The following is a 25,383-nucleotide window of genomic DNA, read 5'->3' as shown; positions in this document are numbered from 1 at the left end:
CGGAATGCTTTTGCGTTTGATGCTACATCTACAGTAACTAGCATACGAGAATTTTCCTTTCCCTTTGGTGTGTTACATTTCCCTCTCTCCATGGCCAGGATCCTGCAGTATTTGCCAACTGCCCTGGTTTTGCTGGGACTGCCCTGGCTTTTTTTAAAGTCTCATGCTCCTCTCACTCCGGCGGCCAAAGTTTTAGGGCTCAATTAAAAACAAATCTAAAACCATGCTCTCCTGTCACTAGTGCAGGAAGGAGATCTGAGGCTGCCTGGCATCCTCTCTCCTTGCCTCAGATCCTTGACTCGGCTGTGCTTGGCCCAGCCTCTTAAAGTGGACATGGAAAGGGAATAAATTGGGCCTCTTCCTGTGCCTCTTCCCAATGAATACAGAAGGCCTGGGAGGGAGGCTGGTTTCTGTTTCTGAGGGAGGAAAAACAGTTTGATTTTTTTTCCTGCTTGTTTTTAACTTTAGAAATTCAGGTCTTAATATTTTCCAGTTATGCAACACATGATGGGTTCTTTTTAATGGACTAACTAAAAAATCACAGAGCTCTGAATTCAACAGCAACAGAAAAACACTTAGACACGCCTAGAAATTAACAGCTCAGGTTAATACACGGGAGTTCTGTTTTTCCCAAGAGACTGATCAACATTAGGAATGCTCTGTGCCTGGAGCTCCTGGAAGTATCCGCATCACGAAGCTGACCAAAGAGTAGTTCACACAGAAATGTCTGTGCATGCTCAAGCAGCACTAAAACCCCCCACCTTTACACTGCAGGCTGTTAAATACAACAGGGTCTGCTTTTCTTCCTCAGCAATGGACCGGAGCATAGCATTCCCTCAGTGGTGGAGGCAGAGTGTAGACTGACAGTGGCGCAGGCACCATGTGGATTCTAAGATATGGCAGGGTGGTCAAGGGCATTTTAACTCCCCCTCCCACAATTCCTTTGGCCTCTAGGAAGTATACCCTGATCATCTGCAAAAATCCCCCAGAATGCTGCGAGCCTGTGAGCAATGCAAGGCATCTGGGAATCCTTACCCACCGTACAATGCGCTCCCATTCATGCAGCACAGTGACACGTGGCTCAAAGGTGGTGTGGCTTACACCGCTGAGAGTGCAGCCTGGCTGAATTTCTTCTGCAGTGCTAGCAGGAATAAAAACCAACAGTAAAAATAATAAAGGAGTAAAAAGTAGTAAACCTCAAATCACAGCTGCCCCATACTTTGTGTGGTCATTTACCCCTGCACAGTGACTGTAAGCTGCTGCCAAAGCAGCATGGTAGTATTTTATACCGTGAATGGGTATATACCCCGGTATAACTGGCATTAAAGGGTTAACTGGAGCTGGAGAGCTCAATTACTGTACCTGGTTGCACCTGCCAGGCCCAAGTGAAGATGAAGCCCGGGTGGAGGGAGGATGAGGCAGCCCAGCTGAGAAGGAAACTGCAGGCAAAGAAGGAAGAGCTCTGCAGTCCTTCCCTGGTGGTTAGGGAGTGGTGGAAAGGCCTACAGAGTGGTAGATGCACAGTGAGCCCAGGGAGGGGCTGTAGGAAGGCTAAGGTATGAAGCCCAGGGAGGCACCAAGGGGTCTGAGGGAACAGAGGTTAGCTGCCTGCCACAGGGGCCCTGGACTGGAGCCCAGAGGAGTGGGGGGCCTGGGTTCCCCTACCACTCACCAGAAAAAGTGGAGTAGAAACCCCTGGACATAACGGGGAGAAGGACTATTGAGTCTGGAGCTGGGCCTCCAGAGAGAAAGCTCTGGGAGGCATTGCTCTGCACAAGAGCAGGAGGACAACCCTGCAGAGCCTGGGAAGGAGGAGGTCTGTGTGGGAGTGAGCCTGGGCAGGGACACTGACTTATAATGACTTTGGAAGGGGGATGAGGGCTAAATGTGACCTGCCGGAGGGCTGAGCCTCGAGAGGAGGCAGACTGCTTCAGGGCCAGCCTAGTTTTCAAAAGGAGGTGCTGGAGAAGGAGAGCCTGCTATGCAACTGCCAGCCACGAGGAGGCCTGTCAGTGGTGAGCCCACTCCTCTATACACCCACTTCCCCCTCACCTGGCACAGGTGGGAATAAGTGTGCATGGAGTAAGGCAGTGGAGAATTAACCCCCCACTTCTGTTAGTAAATTCTGACTACGCACAGCCAGCTGTTCTGGGGAATGGGAGGGAGCTCTCTTTCCATAATCACTGCTCGGACCACAACCTTATTTTAAAGGTCAGACTTTGTGAAGACACATCAGCCTAAGGAGAATAGAATAAAACCCAAGACACAAATCATTTTAATGAAGTGAAACATCCTGTTAAGTCTTTAGCTGTATTGGTATTGAACATGTTCAGAGCCCAAGAGAAAGCTATTGAAACAGTAAACTTACAGGGTCTCCAACGAAAGCTTGCTTAAAATTGAACTGTGTGACTGAGGAATGGGACTTGACTGCATTTCCCCCTATATAATAGGAACATGTCTGCCATGCCCGTGGGCTCCATTGATTTTCTGCATCTGATGAAGTGGGTTTTAGCCCACGAAAGCTTATGCCCAAATACATTTGTTAGTCTCTAAGGTGCCACAAGGACTCCTCGTTGGTTTTTTTAGATGGAACTAGGTGGTGAAAACAGTGTGTTATGCTTATAAGAAGCACACAGGATCTTTTTCAGGGGAAAAGGCAATACGCTGAGTTTATTGAAGATACAACAATTAGTATATGCATTCAATCACACCACACACACACACTGTCCTGCCAGTCGATGTTATAGCTACCAGTACAGAGTCAGGATCAATCTAGTGGCCAGCTAGGTAGGTAGAAGCCAAGTTCCGTCTGTTGCAACACGATGCTCCGGGGAAGTCTTGGCAGGACGAACCCCAAAGTTTCATGGCAAGGCATGCTGTAATCCAGGGGTGGCCAACCTGTGGCTCCAGAGCCACATGCGGCTCTTCAGAGGTTAATATGCGGCTCCTTGCATAGGCGCCAACTCTGGGGCTGGAGCTACAGGTGCCAATTTTCCAATGTGCTACAGGGTGCTCACTACTCAACCCCTGGCTCTGCCCCAGGCCCTGGTCCCACTCCACTGCTTCCCCCAAGGCCCCCGCCCCTTCCCCGAATCTGCCGCGCCCTTGTTCCTCCTCCTCCCTCCCCCCAAGCCTCCTGCACACCACAAAACAGCTGATCGCAGTGGGCGGGAGGCGCAGGGATGGAGGGTTAGGTGCTGAACGGCGGTGCTGCTGGCAGGTGGAAGACACTGGGGGTTGGGACCTCCTGACGCCCTTGCGTCTCTCTCTGGTGCTCCCTAGAACATCTGGTTCAGCGATGGCCTTCACACTTATCTCTTAACACCCATTCCTCATTCACACACAAAACAGAATTAATAATTAATTAATTAACTACAACAAATCAGGAAAAAGATCTTGGAGTCATCGTGGATAGTTCTCTGAAGATGTCCAAGCAGTGTGCAGAGGCGGTCAAAAAAGCAAACAGGATGTTAGGAATCATTAAAAAGGGGATAGAGAATAAGACGGAGAATATATTATTGCCCTTATATAAATCAATGGTACGCCCACATCTTGAATACTGCATACAGATGTGGTCTCCTCATCTCAAAAAAGATATACTGGCACTAGAAAAGGTTCAGAGAAGGGCAACTAAAATGATTAGGGGTTTGGAGAGGGTCCCATATGAGGAGAGATTAAAGAGGCTAGGACTCTTCAGCTTGGAAAAGAGGAGACTAAGGGGGGATATGATAGAGGTATATAAAATTATGAATGATGTGGAGAAAGTGGATAAGGAAAAATTATTTACTTATTCCCATAATACAAGAACTAGGGGTCACCAAATGAAATTAATAGGCAGCAGGTTTAAAACCAATAAAAGGAAGTTCTTCTTCACACAGCGCACAGTCAACTTGTGGAACTCCTTACCTGAGGAGGTTGTGAAGGCTAGGACTATAACAGCGTTTAAAAGACAACTGGATAAATTCATGGAGGTTAAGTCCATTAATGGCTATTAGCCAGGATGGGTAAGGAATGGTGTCCCTGGCTTCTGTTTGTCAGACGGTGGAGATGGATGGCAGGAGAGAGATCACTTGATTGTTACCTGTTAGGTTCACTCCCTCTGGGACACCTGGCATTGGTCACTGTTGGTAGACAGGATACTGGGCTAGATGGACCTTTGGTCTGACCCAGTATGGCCGTTCTTATGTTATGTTCTTAATTTACACAGAACATTTTGAACAGGAACATCAAATTGCAATGCAGAAGAAAAATAGTCATGGCATTCTTTTACTTTGTTATAGGCTTAGCATTTTAAAATAAGTGGTGATCTCAAAGGTCTGTCACTGCCTTGAAATCAGTTCAGACACAAAGAGATTCTGGCTGATGCATCTCTACCAATAGTCCATTCCTTTCTGCTATTCAAAAAGGGTGGCTGGCAGGATATGGTCAAATCATACATTAATACATGCTACATTATTATCTTATTATTCTTTATCTTTCATTCTAAATTATAAAAAATACAAACATAAATCCTACTAGAATAAATGGGTGTGGCGGGTTTTGTACCTCGTCACCCCTTTGATTCAAGGTTAACCCCGCCTCCCTGCGTCTACGTCGGTCTTACTACCTCCATACAGTCAGGGCTGTATGGCCCAATGGCCAGAGTCCCTCAAATCTGCCTCCCCGGGTGGGATAGCGTGGCCCAGTGGCCGGAGTCCCTCTACACTCTCTTCGCCCAGCGGGATAGCACAGCCTAGCGGCCGGAGTCTCTATAGTGCGCTCCTAAGGCAGCGTTGCCTAATGGCCAGTCTCTCTCTAAATTCTTCTCCCCTCGGGGGATAGCGTGGCCTAGCAGCCGGAGTTCGTCTACTGCCTTTGGGGCAAGAGAGAGGGGTCGATGAACTATGTCATCCCCCAAAAGGGAAGGGTTAGAGACCCCCGGTAGGGGAGCCTGGGCCCACCCGCCTTCACCAGGCTCCGACCCAGGGCCCTGTCAGTGACAGCGTGATCCGTCACGGGTCAGCGGGGAATCCTCCCGCAACATGCTGCCCTCAGAGTGGTGGGAGATACCACTCCCTTCCCTTCCCTGGGTCACTTCCTACCAGTCCTCCAAACGCAGCAGTCCTTGTGGCATCAGGGTCTCCAGGTTCCTCAGCACCCGATGCTCCCTGGGGTTCCCACAGCTGCCAGTCTGGCCCTGCTTCCTGGCTCCTCAGCTCCCTCCTGTAAGGGTTGCAACTGCTCCTGGGCTGGAGCTTCTGCTGGGCGTCCTCCTTCCCCAGCCACCAGCCCTGACTAAGCGGTTCTGCAGGCTTTTATGCTTGACTCCCGGTTGCAGCATGCCCAGCAGAGCCTCAGGGGCGTGGCTTCCTCTGCCAGAAGGGAAGGGTTAACTCTCTCAGTCCCAGTGCGGGGCCAGTCCACCCCATCACAATGGGCCAGTACAATTGGGGCAGTCTTACATGATTGATGGCTTTTGCTCATATCTTTTATTTATCACCAACTTCTCTTGGTGAAAGAGACAGGCTTTCGAGCTACACAGAGGTACAGAAGAGCTCTGTGTAGCTCTAAAGATTGTCTCTTTCACCAATGCAGTTGGTCCAATAAAAGGTATTATCTCACCCACCTTATCTCGCTAATATCCTGGGACAAACATGGCTACAACACTGCAAACAACAAATGTTCACCAGCAGCACCAGATTCTGGATTATGAATCCTCCCACAGTATGGGGAGGAGGTGAGCAGCCCTCGGTGGTGAAAGAACAGGTTAAGGACTATTTAGAAAAGCTGAACATGCGCAAGTCCATGGGTCCAGATCTAATGCATCCAAGGCTGCTGAGGGAGTTGGCTGATGTGATTGCAGAGCCATTGGCCATTATCTTTGAAAATTCGTGGTGATTGGGGGAGGCCCCGGACGATTAGAAAAAGGCAAATATAGTGCCCATATTTAAAAAAGGGAAGAAATAAAACCCGGGAAACTACAGACCGGTCAGCCTCACTTCAGTCCCCGGCAAAATCATGGAGCAGGTCCTCAAGGAATCCATTTTGAAGCACTTGGAGGAGAGGAGGGTGATCAGGAACAGTCAACATGGATTCACCAAAGGCAAGTCATGCCTGACCAACCTGATTGCCTTCTATGATGAGATAACTGGCTCTGTGGATATGGGGAAAGCGGTGGATGTGATATATCTTGACTTTAGCAAAGCTTTTGATACGGTCTCCCACAGTATTCTTGCCAGCAAGTTAAAGAAGTATGGATTGGATGAATGGACTATAAGGTGGATAGAAAGCTGGCTAGATTGTCGGGCTCAATGGGTAGTGATCAATGGCTCGATGTCTAGTTGGCAGCTGGTATCAAGTGGAGTGCCCCAGGGGTCAGTCCTGGGGCCGGTTTTGTTCAACATCTTTATTAGTGATCTGGATAATGGGATGAATTGCACTCTCAGCAAGTTCGCAGATGACACTAAGCTGGGGAGAGAGGTAGATATGCTGGAGGGTAGGGATAGGGTCCAGAGTGACCTAGACAAATTGGAGGATTGGGCCAAAAGAAATCTGATGAAGTTCAACAAGAACAAGTGCAGAGTCCTGCATTTAGGACAGAAGAATCCCATGCACCACTACAGGCTGGGGACCAACTGGCTAAGCAGCAGTTCTGCAGAAAAGGACCTGGGGATTACAGTGAACGAGAAGCTGGGTATGAGTCAGCAGTGTGCCCTTGTTGCCAAGAAGGCCAATGGCATATTGGGCTGCATTAGTAGGAGCATTGACAGCAGATTGAGGGAAGTGATTATTTCCCTCTATTCAGCACTGGTGAGGCCACACCTGAAGTACGGTGTCCAGTTTTGGTCCTCCCACTACAAAAGGGATGTGGACAAATTGGAGAGAGTCCAGTGGAAGGCAACAAAAATGATTAGGGGGCTGGGACACATGATTTACAAGGAGAGGTTGAGGGAACTGGGGTTATTTATTCTCCAGAAGAGAAATGTGAGGGGGGATTTGATAGTAGCCTTCAACTACCTGAAGGGGGGTTCCAAAGAGGATTGAGCTAGGCTGTTCTCAGTGGTGGCAGACATAGGCACTGACTTCTGCTCCCGACGGTGGGTGCTTGACACCTCCTCTGCCCCTAGCCCCGCCTGACACCACCCCTTCCATGAGGCCCCGCCCCCGTCCCACCCCTCCCCGCCCCCATTCCAACTCCTTCCCCAAAGTCCCAGCCCCAACTTCGCCCCCTCCCTGCCCCATTCCGACTCCTTCCCCAAATCCTCGCCCTGGCCACGCCTCTTCCCTGCCTCCTCCCCTGAGCACGCCACATTCCCGTTCCTCCCACTCACTCCTGGAGCTTGCTACAACACCAAACAGCTGTTTGGCGGCAGCCTGGCCGGAAGCACTGGGAGGTAGGCGGAGAAGCAGGGATGCGGCACACTTGGAGGGGGGGGGCGGAGGAGGAGGTGGGGTAGGGGATCTTGGCTGATGGTGGGTGCAGAGCACCTACTAATTTTTCCCTGTGGGTGCTCCAGCCCTCAAGCACCCACGGAGTCAGCGCCTATGGTGGCAGATGACAGAACAAGAAGCAATGGTCTCAAGTTGCAGTTTGGGAGGTCTAGGTTGGATATTAGGGAAAACTATTTTACTAGGAGGGTGGTAAAGCACTGGAATGGGTTACCTAGGGAGGTGGTGGAATCTCCATCCTTAGAGGTTTTTAAGGCCCAGCTTGACAAAGCCCTGGCTGGGATGATTTAGTTGGTGTTGGTCCTGCTTTGAGCAGGGGATTGGACTAGATGACCACCGGAGGTCTCTTCCAACCCTAATCTTCTATGATTCTATGTCACTCACTGAATATATATTGAAATGATCACTTTAGCACACAGGGCTCTACAGGCAACAACTATTGAACATAGTGGTATTCTCTCTTGAAATCAGTGGGGAATCTTAAAAGGCAGTGATATGTTTCCTACGGCCATTTGAGCAATCCCATGACCTATGTATTCAACAGGCTTCTCTGAGCCAGATCATCCACCATGCCCAGATTTGGTTATCCTCAGTGGAAGCAGTGGCGGATTACCGTATGGGTCAACGGGGCCCATGCCCAGTGGCCCTGGAAAATTTGGGGGCCCCACAAGAGCGCCAGCACTCTGGCCCCACCCCCACTCCTTGTTCCCCACCCCCGTCCCTCAGCCCTGCTCCTCTGCCCCATGCCTCTTCCCTGAGGCTCCGCCCCCGGGCAAGCCAGAAGACAGACGTAGCCTGTGTAGAGAGTGAATTAGTATATTCACCTCCCAACGCCACCCACCATGGAACTGGCTGAGACCCCTCTCCCTTCCCCCCCTTATCCCTGCATGAAGCTGGCCCAAGCCACTTGCCCAAGCCCCCTCCTCCCCTGTGCAGGGCAGGCCTGAGCCCCGCCTCTTCCCCCCCCCCCTTTTGGGAAAACTGGGCATTTGTCCCTTTTGGTCTTGCCAACTGATCACCAGTTGGCAAGAGCAAATGGGACAAATGCCCAGTTTTGCCAAAAAAGTTGGGACATCCAGGGCCAAAACAGGACATATGGTTACCCTAGGCCAGAGGTCCCCAAACTTTTTCGGTTGTGCCCCTCCTTACTTGGTCCGCACCCTCCTGGAAGCCAGGGCCTGAGCCGGGACCGGGGGTCGCAATGGGGCCAGTGGCTGCAGTAGGGGGCTGTGGCCGGGAGCAGGGCTGGAGGTGCAGCTGGGGCGTGGCCAGGAGCAGAGCCATGGCTGAGGCTGGGGGCAGGGCTGGAGTGGGGCCAGAACAGACCTGGGGGCAGAGCAGGGATGGGTGGTGCTCCCTTCCCACCTCCATGGGGGCTCACCCAGGCCCCATAACACCCACACAAATGTTCCTCCATGCTCCCCAAGAGGGATGCACCGCACAGTTGGGGGATCCCTGTCCTAGGCTGTGCTAAAAGCCACGCAGAGAGTCTGGGCAGCTGTGGGGAGACCATGGCCCTCCACCTGCCCTGGGCGGGGGACCGGGGTGCCCGAGAGCAGCCCCTGGCCTGTGTCCCTGCCCCCCAGGGCAGATGGAGGGTCCAGAGCTCCCCACAGTGGCCCGGGCTCCCTGGGCAGCTTTTATCCCAGCCCCGGCTTCTGGCCAGGTCAGGGGGGCAGAGCCTTGGCGCAAGCAGAGGAGCAGGGGGCAGGGCCCAATGGTGAGGGGGGAAGGATTTGGAGAGCCCCAATATTCTTTGTGCTCAGGGCCCCAATAAATCTTAATCTGCCTCTAAATGGAAGATACAGATTTGGCAGCACTCCACGGAAACAATGGCGTGGATTGTTAACCTGTGGGACAAAGAACAATTGTGTCTTTACCACCACGTGAAACCCTAATCGCAAAGGTGCTCTCTTCATGGATGTTAGGAAGTGGAGGGAAACATCCCTTTCAGTCAGTCCAAATAGAGAAAGCAGCTATCAGTGGGCTAGGATCAGCTATCCTGAGCATGACCAAGAGAGGGTGGCAGGCGTGGCAGGGGAGCCAAGCAGCCCGTCTCTTTCTGGTAGTCTGTACTTTGCAGAACCAAACAGCTTAGGGAAGCATGTTAAGACCATAGCACTACAGTATTTAAATGAGCCAAATGAATCCAATCCAAATACTCCTGGGAGATTGGCCTGCCAAAGGGTACAAGCAGATGGAGGGGTGGGGAATGATATAGACCCTTTGGAACAGAAACTAGCAGAGTCTCATATAAGGCAGGCAGCATGGTGAAAAGTGGCTGTTCCTGTGAAAGCAGTTCTCCACTGAGAAGATTGTGTCAGGAACTGTGGGCAGACTCTGCCTAAACAGCCCCAAGCTGCAGACCTCATTTTGAATTTTGATAGGCTGACTGGCTGGAAATAGATCAGCAGCAGGGCTCTTGAGGAAAGGAGGGTGGGTTCCCCCTTGTAAAGTACTTGCTTGGGGAAAGGGCTGTGGTGGAGCTGGGCTCTGGCACATAGCCACAAAGGAAAAGGAGCTTTCACCTATTTGTCCTGCTTCCCACTAGTGTGCAATCAGTAGCCTAATTCCTCACTGCCTTGCACCTTTTCTTGTCATTTACATGGATGTGAAATGAGTGGCTACACAGGGCCAGATCAGAATCCTTCACTCACACCTGTGGCGAGCATTTCACACTCACTTTGAGAGAGGAGACAAGGTGCAAGGCAGTGGAGAATCAGTACTTATATGTTAGCCCCTTAAGCACACAGAGGTCCAAATTTACATCTAAATTAGTAATGAAGCTTGTTTACATCAAGAGCACAATATCTGTAGTTGAGTGGCTGCCTCATGATGTCCTCTGGTGGCGTCAGGGCAGCCCCGCACACAGCCCCGTACCTCAGTTTCCCCTCCTGGACCCCACCCCCAATAAACTCCACACAGGTTTTCCAGTCCAATCACAACATCACTCCTTAGGGCCTGATTTTTTAACTTCAATTTCAAAACTAAACACAAAAGTCTTCCCTCCAGCAGGGTACAGATCAACCCTGGTCTTGTGAGTGTACTTCCTGCCTTAACAGGCTACTCCCAGCCCTTCCTAGCTGAGAAATTCCCCCACTCTCAGCAGCCTCTCTCACCCTCTCCAGGCTCACTTCAGCCACCTGAGCTTCCCCGTGACTCCTGGCACCTTCTGCTCTTTCTAGGAAATGCTGCTGATTTCCCTCACGTGGGGCTTGCACTGACCCCAGATCTCCAGCCCAGGCAAGCTACTCTGTGACTACACCATTGCTGGATTAGGACTATATTTGATTTTACCCATTTAAAAATTGTGGCATCAATGGTTATACCAGCAGGCGAGAGAGAGAGAGAGAGAGTACGCACACGCATACACAGAAGATGGGCAAACTCCCTGTAAGTCTTCTTGCAAGCATGTTAGCAAACTTGATTGCAACTAATATCTTTCTCAAAACATTTCCTCCTTTAAGAAATAACATACTCAGACACAAGATCAATCTTAGATATTTCCTTGCATTTCTTGTGAATATACAATTTGTTATTAAAATATAAAGCCACCAAATACATACAAACCAAATACAAAAAAACATATTTGAGATGTATATGCTAGACCCTGGACATACATGAAGGGCAAACTCATTCCTAAGCTCTGCTATTGAAGTTATAATTAAGATTTTAACCAATAGACTGCAAAGGATTGTTGATGGTATTATACAGAAGCCAAAAGTAGGTTTCTTGATGTCAAGCAACATATAATTTGAGAAAGGTGAAAAACACAATTCACTTGGCCAATTCACATGATCTGTAGATTCTGTTGATTTCTTTGGCTGTATAGATTTTTGGCCAGGTCAAGTTTCTCTGATTCTCTTCTTTTAAAACTGGTCTAGCTAAGGGTAAATTGCAAGGGAATGTATAAAGTCCATATATAGGAAGCTTTTAGCAACAGCTGTAAATTAATAAAGCTCTTACAGAGGAAATTTGCTTGACCAGTTAGGAAGATGTATTGTTTCTTACCTTGTCAATATTATGTTGAGAATCTCTTTCCACTATTTTGTCCTACAAGAACTGGAAGAATTGAGATTATTTTCCAACAGTAGAAATCAATATACAAAAGCACATGGATCTTGTCATTGATGAAAATTTGATGCATTAGAACATTTTGTCCTGGTCAATGGACAGCATCTAAAATACATGGACATTAATATGAGCATATGAAATCAGGGGGTCTCATCCTCCACTACCCTCTACCCTGTATATTCATTTATACATGGGCAAAGACGGTATAAAGGATTACTAAGTCAGAATGGTAGCATCCTACACTCAAGTTGCCCAGCTGTAAATGACTGCACACAGTGCACAGCAGTGGAGAATAAGACCCTTAGTGTTAGATATTTGGCAGATGTCACTCAGGTGTCTCACAATCATTCTTCAGACATTTCAGGTACTGTCTAAAAACAGTTTGCTTTTCTCCCATAGGAGCACAATGCAGCTGGAATGCACCTACGAATCTGACCCACTATCTTCATTGGGGATTTGTGAGTCCCTTAATATTGATCATTCAAACGGCACAAATATCAGCAAACAGTGTGGAACTGCTGATATGGCCCAAGGGATCAGATTCTGTTCTACATCTCCAAAGGACAACACTTCTAGCAGCACATTGCTCCTTAACACCAGGCTGGGACCTAGGTTCAATACAGACTCAAAGGGAAGAGTGTTACTTACTGTATCATTAACACCACATCCTGTATTACCTGAGAGTTCTCTGAAAACTTCCCCTTTTCAGCTTCTGACCCGGCCTACATCTGCTTAAGCTGTGAGAACTGACAAGAGGATACTTGAAGGTGGTTGGCTATAGGCCTTGAGAGGCAATCTCTATGCTTTAATAAAATTCCAGGGGATTTTTAATTTACACCTGGACAGTTACCAGAAATGGTCAGAAGAGCCTGCAAATTAGAGAGACCCGGTAAAAGATGCCACCTCTCCAAGGCTATGTCTGCACTAGACCCTTTCAGGAAATCTCCTGCTGTTACACTTCTCCTGGTGAAGCTCCCGCAATGGCAGCAATGATGGCTGACCCTCACAGCAGATGTAGACGACATTGTAGTACCAGTGCTGAACGGCTGAGCCCTGTCTACCATAGTGCTCCCACCAAGTTTAATGGTGGGGGATTTCCCAAAAAAAGCCTACTGTATATAGCACAAGGAGAAGGAAGGCACATGCTCTATGGGGTAGGATGCTGCACTTGGAAGATGTGCCTTGGGACAGCATGGCATGCCTGGAGCAGCTGGAGAGAGGACTAATTTAGAAGTTGAGTAGGGAAACAGTGTAGTTTGTACAGCCAGAGCAAGTTTGCTCTGGGTATTCCTGTATTGCAGACGGAGATCCCTGGCATCTCCAAGAAACTAGCTCTAGAACAACTTGATGTTCCCAGCACCCATTCATTTGTATGTATGTGGCAATGGAAACTGAAGAAGACCCATTCACGATACAGCAGAAGGGATCAAAAGATCAGTGGAACAGGTTGCAGTAGAAACATAGCGTCCTTCATTTTAATATGAAGGTTCCACTGATTGTACTGAACTATCTCAACAAGCTGCTTAGGCTGACTTCTGTAAAGTCACACAAACCAAGGATGAGCTCACACATCGCCATGACACCTAACAGAACCTTCAGTGTCATTTGACTCCCAGCAGCGGTTCATGTGAGTCTGTGTGATCTGCTCAGTGCTCCATAAGCTGTGATTTTTGGAGATACAAGTTGAGAACTGGAGAGGAACCAGTCACTTTTCACCAGCCAAACGCTTGGATCACCCCACACATACTGAGACAGAGAATGCAGAAGGCTTGGAGGACTGTGACGAACCTTGTCTCAGTCCCAGATCAGAGACCTCCAGGGTTTCCTGCTGAAGGTTCAGATGTTGTAAAGTCTGCCAGGAGCACAGGAGTCTGTACGGGAGATTTCAAGTGATCTCTGGGAATGTGCCCTATCCACAGTCATGTAAGGGGCTGGCTTGGCGATCAAGGGACCTGAGCTAAGGGAGGAGCTTGGTTTCCTAATCCCCATGCTTCAATCCAGTGGGGAGGGGCACTCTCGGATGTCCTCCTTTGGCTGCTATGGGATGTTCCTAGGCCTTCTGCTTCACCTCCACAGCACTTACTACCACGCAGCGCTACCTTTTCGCTTTGCTTCTGCACATGTGGGGCCTGATTCTTCGTTGCCCTGCAGATTGTGCAATCACTTACGCCAATACAGAGCGAGTATAAAACGCTACCAGATCAGCCTGCTAGCAGTTCACACACACTCGACAGACCCTGGCCCAAAGAAGGCTGCCTGGTGCCACTTTGAACCTGGTTTAGGTCTAGTCTACCCTACAAAGTTTTGCTGGCTAGGTGTGTGTGAGGGGGGAGGGGGAAGTCACCCACACCTCCTCCCCCCTCCCCCCCCCAGTGTAGAGTGCGTCTGTTGACATAGCTAATATAATTTGGGGATGTGCTGTAGCTATGCCGGCAGAATAACCCCTTTTGCTGGCTTATATTGCATCTACACTGTACATGGCTAGCATAGCTATCCCAGCCAGACAAGCCCTCAGCCAGTAACATGAGGATTGCCCTGCTGATGGGATAGCCCCAGCTGGTATGGGGCTGGCTCTAGTCCCTAATGTAGGGGGTCCACCAGTGGATGGCATGTGGACAGAGTGCTCAGCAATCCATGGCTGCCCTTGGGTGGCCAATGCAGCCGGGTGTAAGTAAGAGCAGCGTGGAGGCTGCTCTAAATTACACTGTGAGTTGGAGCATGCAAAGGTGACTTAAAGCTCCCAAAAGCAGAGCTCTGGTGCAGCTGAGGATCTGGCATGCTTTGTCCAAGTGTAAATGACATCACAAGGAGCAAGGCAGGGTAAATAGGCCCATAATGTTCAAAAACAAAACAAAAACCCCTCCACAAAGCCTCTCCTGATGCCATAGTCAATAAGTGTTAGGACATTTCAGGTCCCGGGTTTGTTCTTTTATTTGTATTTGTTGTCCACCAGTGCACAAGCGGGCCATGGAACAGCCCCACCAGGACCTCCATGCTCTAATAGGGCTCCAAACGTAGCTTTTCTGACAGGAAAAAAGAATGCAATGAATGCACCTGGGCACCTGTGTTGGACTGAAGTCTGAGCAGGCCAGGTCTGGAGTGGGGCTTTTGGCAAGCAGGGGGACTCAAGCTGCAGGATGTACCTCCTCCTTCTCCAGCAGGCAGCTATTTGCTCTACAAACCCAATACAGTGCATGTGATTTGAGCGTTGTTTACACTACTGTTTTTCCCCCCTCTGGTTTGCAGCTTGCTGTCAGGGGATTCCTTAGCGGAAGGAAGGGATCTAGTGATGGGGATGATGATGCTTTATGGGGTATTGCAGCCCAGACAACGTAGCACCAGTCCCAAAGCAGAGTCAGTAGCTATAGCTTAGTGGGTTTTCGAGAGGGGTTAACACACAGAACCAAAAATATTTCTAGCACCACAGCGATAGAGACATCTGGCTGCCATTGCCACAGACCCAAGGGCACCCCGCCTGCAAGGTACGTATTTCCACAGAAAGGGGTGATCTACTTCAACATGAGCATCAGGCTCTGTAAAGGCTGGAGGCTGTATAAGCCTCCAGAGGGTGGGATGCTTAGCCAGACCTCTGGAGCGCACCTCCCCTCCACCCGCTGCACATGCCCACAATCTTCTGTCCCCAAGCAATCCCTCTCCCCCAGTAGATGCACCACACATGCCTTCTTGGCAGTCGCAAAACCCACCTGACAAGCCCTCCTCCCACTTCCTTCTCTGTGCTGTTCTCTTGCTTCTCTCTTTCAAGCACATGGGGGAGGGGGGCACAGAAAAATGGTCAAAGCCCCAAATCATTTCCACTCTAATCAGAGGAAGGGGGAGAATCCCCCATGGCCCGTATCTTAATTTTCCCTCAGCCCTAAGAGGGAATCCAGGGTAGCTGCGAGAATGGACTTCGTGCTTACACATACAGGCAGACACACACCAGCAGCAGTAAACGGGATCTGCAAAGGGCAAAGAACAACTGGGTTTGTGCCTTGTTTTGCTCCTGTAGGCTGTCAAAATACGGCCTGAAAATGGTTATGCCCCCCAAAAAACAAACCCTAGAAGTATCAGGAATATCAAATTTTGTCTTCCCTTTATGGCTGGGAAGGCTCAGTCCAAGGACCTAGAGAAGTGGGTTGAGAGCTTTCTCAGCCTTTATCTAAGGAGCAGAAGCACTGAATCTTTAACAAAAAACAAATTTTATCCTGTTTCCCAGAGGTTTTAGTTAAATGAGTGTCAACCAAAACTAACTGGGGGGAAAATACAACAGCATTCCTTCTCAGATCATTTGGTTCTACTTCCTTGGGACCTTTGATGCCATACATTTACTAGATCTCCAGTCATCCATACAGTCTGCCAGTGAGATACAGGGTAGAGAAGACCTGAATTTCTAAAGTTAAAAACAACTCCATGGAGTGGAAAATATGTGGGTTTTAGCCCACGAAAGCTTATGCCCAAATACATTTGTTAGTCTCTAAGGTGCCACAAGGACTCCTCGTTGGTTTTGCTGATACAGACTAACACAGCTATCAATCTGAAACCTAGTTCCATCTGTGTCCAATGTGCTATTAAAGATACATAGAGGCATGTTTTGCATTGGTGCTGATCCAAATAGCTCTGTGAAGCAAATCACACACAAGGCTTTGCTATATTTTGCTTGGCCAATAATTTGTTCTTTGCTACCCTATGAAGAGATCGTACAACAGGACCAACAGAAGCTTTCCATGATGAAATTATAACAGATTCCAGGCATTGAAGCAGAAGTTCAAAGGACCTGTATTCCATTAGAGAAAGTGGCAGAACTTCAATAGAGATAATTTCATCCATTTTATAGTGATCTCTTGCACAACAGAATGATGAGGCAGTGAAAATCTTTTACTTTCAGCAGCCTGAAGAATAGTCTGTTGCAATTTTGTTACTGTAAAATGATTCTAGGGTTTAGGAGAATAAGTAAGGGCCCTTATCAAGGCATGTTGATTTTGCATTATCTAACTTGCAGGTAATAGGGGATTGCATAGTTTCATGTTCAGTTGGAACCCAGTGCAATTCATGATCATTTTGTGCATTAGCTTCACAAATGCCTTTTTGGACAGTTTTTCAGAAGTCTTGAAACTGATAGATGAGTCTGACTTGCAAATACCCTATCTGTCCATAGGTCTCCACAGAGGTGCAGAAGAAAATTCCTGGAGTCCAAGATTTCTTTTTTGCCCATGTTTGAGCTGAAAATATAGATATACACCCAAGTCTTTGTTTAGAAGGGTGAGACAATTGTCTCTGTTGTGGGTGAACCTGTGGTATAGAGGGCTCTTTTGCAGACTGGCTGTGTGCTGTGTCTGAATGCATCAGCAACCACCATTGCTCAGTCTTCTCCATATCCACCAAAGTGAAGTGTTGCATGTAATTTTCCATTCCATTTCCAGTGTTTATCTGTTTTGTTTTCCCCATACCTCAAGCTGTTAAATAAATGATGTTTATTGTGGGGAGGGATGTGGGCAAGGCCTCCTTCACCATAGCAATTACAAGAGCAGAATTTGCTATATTCTGTACATAGATATGTTCAGGGGTTGAAAAGATTTGCCACACTGTCTTGTACTGATTATAAATCCTCACCAGTCAATCAGTATCCACCATTACGCAACAGTATGAAGCTCTCGTGGTTTGCCATAGTGCATAACTGAGAGAAAGCTACAGAATGCTTCTTGGCCGGTCAGAAATAAGCAGAAAATGCATTACTATTTTAACTGCAATGTAGTAGATTGATGTAACTTAATGATAAATGAATGCTGGCTCAGTGGGCATAAATCAGCAGTGGGCAGTGTGATGGATCTGCTAGGGGTGAATCTCTGGATCCAGAGTGATGGTGGTAAGGCAGCCAGGTTCCAAGGCAGTTGGGTGGACAGTGTCTGGTAGCTGCCCTGAGTGACTAAGCAGGGGTTTCCAGAGCTGCCTGTGTGTGCTTGGGTCAATCTTGGTTTAAGAATAGCAGGACTTGTGTACATTCTCTAACAACAAATTACACAAGACCTGTGTGACCAATCAATGAGCAGAGGGCAGCATGGTGAATGTGTTGTTCTTTCTCTCCAGCTGGCAAGGGTGAGAGGTCAGTGGGCCTTTGTGGCACTTGGGAGGAGGGGTCACAGAGGCAGGGTGTCTTGGGCCCGGGGAGGAGTGTGGTGTTAAAGACTGTGAGGGAATATGTATTGGAACCTAGCCAGTGTTAGGGCCCACAGAGCCTCAGCAGCTGAAGTGCTTATAATGTTTGTCTTGGATTTGGTAACCAGAGTTGATCCCTGGGATTATTCCAAGACAAAGACTGGTGTACCACAGCACTCCAGAGCCTCATGAGGGTGCCCTTTACACCTGACTCCAAGACATCTAATGGGGCCCCACAGCGGGTCATTTTACAAAAACTGACCACCACACAGACATGAGGCAATGCTGGTGTCAGCAGTAGGAGCAAGTTTCTAATGTCAGAAATTGCAATTTATTCCTTTTGAACCAAGATGTAAGAAATAGCTGAGGCACCTGAAGAAATCAAAGCTGCTTAAGATGCAATTAAAGCAGCCCAGAAGGAACTAAAATGGGATCTGGAGGTTTCTCAGAAAGAACAGAGAAATGGCCTGAAGGCAGAAATCAAATCTTCTAATTCTAAATATTCTACACCTGGGTGCAGTCTGGATTCAGGCCAGAATATGGAACTGAAACTGCTTTAGTGGCACTGGTGGATGATCTCCTGTCAGTGAAGAGAGGGCAGACCTCCATTCTCATTTTCCTGGACCTCTCTGTAGCATTTCACACTGTTGATCACGAGTTACTGCTACATGCCTAAGAGAGGTGGCAGATCCTTCCTTCCTCAACGATGCACCCAGCAAGTAGTGATGGGAAACTGAACCTTCACCATCAGAGCCCTCCTTTCGGGGGTTCCACAATGATCAATTCTCTCACCAGCCCTTTTCAATATATACATGCAGCCACTAGTCAGATGACATGGACGCAAGTGCCATCAATATGCAGATGACACAGAGCTCTACCACTCTTTCACCATAATGCTACTACCACGATGGCCCAGTGCTTAGACGAGATCAGCTCCTGGATGAGGAACAGCTGGTTGAAACTGAACTGAGCAAGACAGAGGTGATGCTGGTGGGCAGCGGAAAGCACGTTGAAAGAGTTTGAAGCCATTGTGTAGATTCCTTTGGTTGGAAGTACACTGCCACAATTGGTCAATTCAGTCCATAGGCTGAAGACCATGGTTGACAACTTCTGTCCTTTAGCTGACTGAAACTTTGTATGATAAGGGTAAAGCTCATGTGTGCAGAAGCCAGAACTTCCGTGGGCGTTGTCTGAGACTGTGGAATGAAGTCACCCAGGGTCTAAGGGCCATCACAAACCTCACCACCTTCTCTTCCAACTGCTTTGACCTTGCTTTCTCTAACATAAATACATAGCAACATGTGTTCTGTCACATCCAGGTCATGAGCGGCCATGCCTCACACTTGGAGCCAAAGTCTGCAGGCATGAGTTGGGAGTCAAAAGTCAGATGGGTCGGGATACTGGGATGGCAGAAGCAGAAGATCAGACCCACGAGGCGGGAACAAGAGTGAGACTGGGTTAGGTACTAGGGGTCAGGGTCAGGAGACAAACTGGAGATCAGGAGCCATGAATCAGATGTTGGAGTCACGCCAGGTCGGAATGCCAGGTGATCAAGCCGGGGAAGCAAGAGTGTGTAGCAAGAAGCACAAGGCACACAGGCTGGAGTAGGGTAGAGACCAGTTGTTCAGACAGCCTCCTGCTGCCGGCTTGAGTAGGGCTAGCAGGCCAATCAGTTGCTCTGGGACTCCACCAATCAGACCTCAAGGGCAGAGTGTCACACTGGGCAGGGCTTTGTGGGTTTCAGGTAAGCTATTGCCAGCAGGCTGCTATATGGAGGATTGGAACGTGTCTGCTCCCTTGTGCATCTGGATTTGAGACCCCTGTGGGTGGGGACGTATGAAAGGAAACCAACAACCCTATCAACCAAGAGACTCCACTGTATGCACTTCTCCCCTGGGGTGAGAATGAGAGAACAAACAACACTTGACAGACGTTAGTCATCTTGCTTAATGTATGACAGGCAGGTGCTCAGAAACAATGGTGGTGAATGTGGTATAAGAATCTATATAGAATTGATGTGCAGGGGACATAAGCTCTTAAGAGGAAGGTTGGTACAAGTGTTTCAAGAATGGGATGTGCCAACCATTTCATGGAGGCTATAGGTAGAGCAGGACTTGCCAACAGCAGTGCCCAAGGAAAAGAAAGGAAGAGGCAAAGCTGACCTAAGGCAAGTAGGAACCCATGGGCCTGGTCCTATGGTCTCACCCCCACCCTGTGGCCATGTTCCTCATACGTAGTGACAGTGATGGGAAGGCTCCCCTTCTTTCAGGAACAGCAGAGGTCCCTTCCCCCCTTCAGAGCTGGTAGAAAAGGAATCCCCCCAGTACTTACTCCAGCAGTCAGTGTGATCCACATGGGAGGGCTGAGCTAGGCCAGCTGCATCCTTCCTCTCCCATACCATACTGAGTTCCCTGCCAGGCACCCCTAGAACAGTCGGTCTTGGAGTTAACATCCTAAGTAGATTATGCATGGGGCAGTTCCTCTCTCTGAGTTATTGTTCTACTCTCTTTGCAGAATCAAGCAGATATGTATGACTGCATCAGTTATACTTTGGTCCCATTTTCAAGCTTTTTTATCCACCCATGAAGGCTAAAAACTTTTTTTTTTTTTAAATGAAAGGTGAGATTCTGGTATGACTATATGACTCCAAGAGCTGGGACCCTAGCCATGGGCCTATAGTGCCTCTGCCTTAGTGGGGCCCTGGGAAAAGATAAAGGGAATTGAGCAGGAAGGGAAGATGGTATGCCAAGAGGAAAGATAGAAAGGAGTATTATGAAGGAAATTGTGTGGAGAAGAGGGGGAGGGGAGGGAGTATGGGCTAATGGGGGTAGGGTGACCAGATAGCAGAGTGGCTCTCAAACTTTTTTACTGGTGACCCCTTCCACATAGCAAGTTTTTGAGTGCGACCACCCCTTATAAATTAAAAACACTTTTTTAATATATATATTTAACACCATTATAAATGCTGGAGGCAAAGTGGGGTTTGGGGTGGAGGTTGACAGCTCACGACCACCCCATGTAATAACCTTGCGACCCCCTGAGGGGTCCTGACCCCCAGTTTGAGAACCCCTGAGATAGCAAGTGTGAAAAATCAGGATGGGTGGGGGAGTAGCCACCTATATAAGACAAATTCCCAAATAGTGGTGCTGTCCCTATAAAATCAGGACATCTGGTCACCCTAAATGGGGTGAATATGGACTGGGGCACAATGCTGGGACATGGTGGGACATATTAATGGATAATGGGGGGGTCATTTGAGGAGGGGCCAGGGGGCGGGACCAAGAAGTGATAGAAGGGGCGTGGCCTGTAATGATAGAGGGAAGGAACGGGGCGTGGCTAATGCGCATGCCCGGCGCGGTGTAACGCATGCGCGGCATTCGCGAAGAGGGTGGGCGTTGCGCGCGGGCTCTTGGGAGCGGAGAAGGTGGCGCGCGCGCACGAGGTGGTGGGCGGTGCGTCGGTCGGTCAGAGCCCGGCCCGGGGGCGGGGTCTGCGGCGGGAGCGGAGCGAGCGGCCCGGCGGGAGATCGAGCATGAGCGGCGGGGCGGGCTGTGGCGTGTGAGGGGCCGGGCGGGGTCCGCTCCCTAAGGAGCGATGGGGCCCGGCAGTCGGGGCAGGGGCCGCGGGGCAGAGGTTGCGGGGCGGCCCTGGAGCGGCGGGGGCCGTGCACTGCCCGGCGGCCCCGCGGCTCGGTGGCGGGCCCCGCGTCGCCATCTCCTGCCGCTGCTATTGCTGCTCCTGGTGGCCGCGGGGGCCGAGAGCCAGGCGAGCCCCAGCTCCGACCCGCTCGGCGTGAGCTCCCCCGCAGGCCCCGGCCTCAGCCTCTACATGAGCGAGGAGGAGGTGCGCAGGCTGATCGGTAAGTGTGTCGGGCCGGGAGGCCCCGGTCTCGGGGAGGGCGAGTGGGGGGTGGCCGGACGGCGAGGGGGAGGCAGGTGTCGAGGTCAGCGGTCGGGGGGCTCCCCGGCCCCCGCCCTGTGTGTCGTTAGGTGCGCGCAGAGGTAGGGTCTTGCTGTGTGTGGAGGTGGCGGGGCCCCGCTGCGTGCGCGCGGGTGTGTAGGGGGGGCGAGGGGCTCCCGGGGCCCCTCTGTGTGGGGAGTCAGGAGAGGGGTTGCCGTAGGCTTAGCTGCCCAGGGTCTGTTGGGAGGGGCACAGGGCCCATTGTGGTGGTGGAAGGTTCCCAGCTTCAGCTGTGCAGGGTGTAATGTTGCTGGAGCAGGGTAAAACCAAAAACAGGGAGTTGAGGCCCAAGGTTTTATTGAGAGGGCATTGAGGAGACCTGACAGTAATTGGGAAAGTGTGTGAAAGGAATCTCAACTTCCAGGCAGTTTCATAATCACTACACAAATAAGTAGGAGGATTTCTGCACCATGATACAACTTGCTTTCCTCTGACAGGGCATATCACAAATTATTTTACTACATTTTTATTTTTGCTGTTCCTCTATGTGAGGTAGAGGTTTGGTTTTAGTAAGGGCTCATCTTAAATTTTGGCCTTTCAGACCTTGGTTTGATTTTTTTTTTTTTATGGTTGGAGTCTAACAAAAGAAATGTATAAGCTTCTAAAGTGGTTTGGGTTTTTTAGGAGGTGGCTGGCATGTCGCTTAGTGGAAAAAGAACTTTTTACAGTGCAGGCTTTAAAACAGTGATTCTCAAACTTTTGTACTGGTAACCCCTTTCACACAGAAAGTCTCTGAGTGTGATCTCCCTCCCTTATAAATTAAAAACACTTTAAAATATATTTAACACCATTATAAATGCTGGAGGCAAAGCGGGGTTTGGGGTGGAGGATGACAGCTCGTGACCTCCCCCCCACATAATAACCTCACGACCCCCTGTGGGGTCCCGACTCCCAGTTTGAGAACCTCTGCTTTAAAACATTATTTGCATAGAAGGTATAAAATAGAAATGACTCCAACTAATCAAGCACTGGGAGTACATAGTTAATTTTGGAGCTGATGGGCCCTGAGGGTGAATATATATGTAAACATTTTTTCCCCTACGGCTTGCTCCGCAGTTAGTTTTTTGTTGTCTTAACATTTTTACATTGGTTGTACTTATTACTGTATGGCTGCTTTATTAAATATACAGGATTAAAAGGGTTAGATGACTCTTGTATATTTTATTTGTCAGCTTCCTTGTGTAATTTTTCTTGCTTATAAGCCCTACTAATCATGGACATGTGAGTCTAGTGCAGCAGGGGTGGGCAAACCACGGCCCCGGGGGCTGCATCTGGCTCTCCAGACGTTTTAATCCAGCCCTCCAGCTCCCGCTGAGGAGCGGGGTCCGGGGCTTGCCCCACTCCTGACGGGGAGCGGGATTGGGGATTTGCCCCGCTCCACACGGCTCCCAGAAGCAGCGGCATGTCCCCCCTCTGGCTCCTACACGAAGGGGCAGCCAGGGGGCTCTGCAAGCTGCCCCCGCCCCAAGTGCTGCCCCCACAGCTCCCATTGGCCGGCAGCCGTGGCCAATGGGAGCTTCGGGGGCAGCGCCTGCAGACAGGGCAGTGTGCAGAGGCGCCTGGCTGCACCTCCATGTAGGAGCTGGAGGGGGGACATACCGCTGCTTCTGGGAGCTGTTTTAGGTAAGCGCCACCCAGAGCCTGCACCCCTGACCCCCTCCCCTGCCCCGACCCCCTGCCCCAGCCCTGATCCCCCTCCTGCTCTCTGAACCCCTCTGTCCCAGCCTAGAGCAACCTCCTGCACCCCTAATGCCTCAGCCCAGAGCCTGCACCCCCAGCCGGAGCCCTCACCATTTGCCCTGCACCCCAACCCAGAGCCCCTTCCTGCACCCTGAACTCCTCATTTCTGGCCCCACCCCAGAGCCCGCACCCCAACCCCCAATTTCGTAAGCATTCATGCACTGCAATACAATTTCCATACCTAGATGTGGCCCCTTGGGCCAAAAATTTTGCGCACCCCTGCTCTAGCATTTGAAATGTATATTGGGGGTTGCCTACACTGGCAATTTACAGCGCTGCAACTTTCTTGCTCAGGGGTGTGAAAAAACACCCTCCTGAGCGCAGCAAGTTTTAGCGCTGTAAAGTGCCAGTGTAGACAGTGTAGCAGTGCTGGGAGCTGCACCCTTTGTGGAGGTGGTTTTTTGGTGCTCTAGCGTTGCCAGTGTAGACTAGCCCTTAGAAACCTGCTCAAACTGTCATGGACTAAACACAATTCTCCCCCCACACCCAATGGAACTACATGCAGGTGTCCTCCGTAGATAAATCAGAACTGGAAGTGTATCTTTTATGAGTGATGTATTGCCAGTATGGTTAAGTAATTTAATATTCGAGGCCAGGGGTTCTCAAACTTCATTGCACTGCGACCCTCTTCTGACAACAAAAATTACTATATAACCCCTGGAGGGGGGACCAAAGCCTGAACCCACCGGAGTCCCACTGCCCCAGGCGGGTGGGGGCCAAAGCCCGAGCCCCACCATTCCGGATGGGGGGTGGTGGTGCGCAAAGCTGAAGCCCAAGGGCTTCAGTCCCGAGCAGGGGGCCTGTAACCTGAGCCCCGCCACCCAGGGCTGAAGCTCTTGAGCTTTGCCTTTGGCCCTGAGTGGAGAGGCTCTGTCTTCAGCCCGGGCCCCAGCAAGCCTAAGCCAGCCTTGGTGATCCCATTTAAATGGGGTTGTGACCCACAGGGTCCCGACCCATAGTTTGAAAACCACTGCTCAAGACAGTATCTCTAGCTGTTTTGCTTCTGTAACTTTGATGAATCCAAAAGATCTGAACAGCTTCAGTGACACCATATGTTCGGGTAATTGCGAGTCAATAAGCCTGGAGACATGCTGACAGTTCTCTCTGGTAGAGTTTCCTCTAGTTCCATAAAGCTTATTTTATGTGTTTGGAGTTAGATATTGTGTAAACAGTTTGTGATTTTTAAAGAGGGTTACTATGTGATGTAATTATTTCTCTTGATGTTGCTTACTTCCAGAATGAAATTATGGCATGTACAGCTGAGATTTTGGCTCATGTAAAGCATGTAGTATAGACATACCTAAACCTGGCATACTAAGACTTTGACTACACTGGCACTTTTGTTAAAACTTTTGTTGCCCGGGGGTGTGAAAAAACACCCCCCTGAATGACAGTTTTAACGACGAAAAGCGCCAATGTGGACAGCGCTTCCATCAGCGAGAGCCACGCTCCTGGTGACGAAGCTACCACCCCTCGTTGGAGGAGGTTTTATTTTGTTGCTGGGACAGAGTGGTTACACTGCTTACCTTACAACAGTGCAGCTGCAGGAGCACAGCCACGCCCTTGTAAGGTGTACAGTATAGACATAGCCTTAGTCATATCTTTCCTACAGAAGAATATTGGAAGGAACAGATGTATTTGTTTTTAAAATGTAAAGAATGTGAACAAAACTAGTGACTTCTTAGCTCTTCAGTATTGCAGTGCCTGAATTGTCATTTTAACTATAAATGTTGGTTGATACAAGATTGTTACGTGACTGGTAGCGTGCATAAAGCAGTAAAAAAAAGCACTCCAGTTTCCTTACATTTTTTTAAGTTTCTACATGTGGAAAAAATGTTTCAGTTGACTGTTAGAACTGTCATTCAGTGTAGCTAGGAAAATTTACTAATTTGCTAGGTAGATTTGCCATATATTGCTGTATTGATGAATCTGCCATTATAACCAAGTAACACTGTCTTATTTTACCGTTAGCCTTATTACTCAATTGTTTTTAGAAACTATCTTGCTATGAATAGATGTTTCTCCTGA

The 25,383-nt window shown here is 49.4% G+C and overlaps 1 protein-coding gene across 1 annotated transcript in view; it reads left to right on the top strand.

Moving 5' to 3' along the window:
- Window positions 1-21,434: 21,434 nt before the first annotated feature.
- The window catches only part of RYK (receptor like tyrosine kinase), a 108,448-nt gene continuing 104,499 nt past the window's right edge, over window positions 21,435-25,383 (top strand). Inside the window, exon 1 of the mRNA XM_065410765.1 lies at window positions 21,435-21,514. Coding sequence (XP_065266837.1) covers window positions 21,484-21,514 — 31 coding nt within the window. The 5' untranslated portion in view covers window positions 21,435-21,483. The remainder of the gene's footprint in view (window positions 21,515-25,383) is intronic.

Source organism: Emys orbicularis, chromosome 9 (assembly GCF_028017835.1).
Source record: "Emys orbicularis isolate rEmyOrb1 chromosome 9, rEmyOrb1.hap1, whole genome shotgun sequence".
In the NCBI taxonomy this organism is placed as follows: domain Eukaryota; kingdom Metazoa; phylum Chordata; order Testudines; family Emydidae; genus Emys; species Emys orbicularis.
This window is presented reverse-complemented; position numbering and strand designations above follow the sequence as displayed.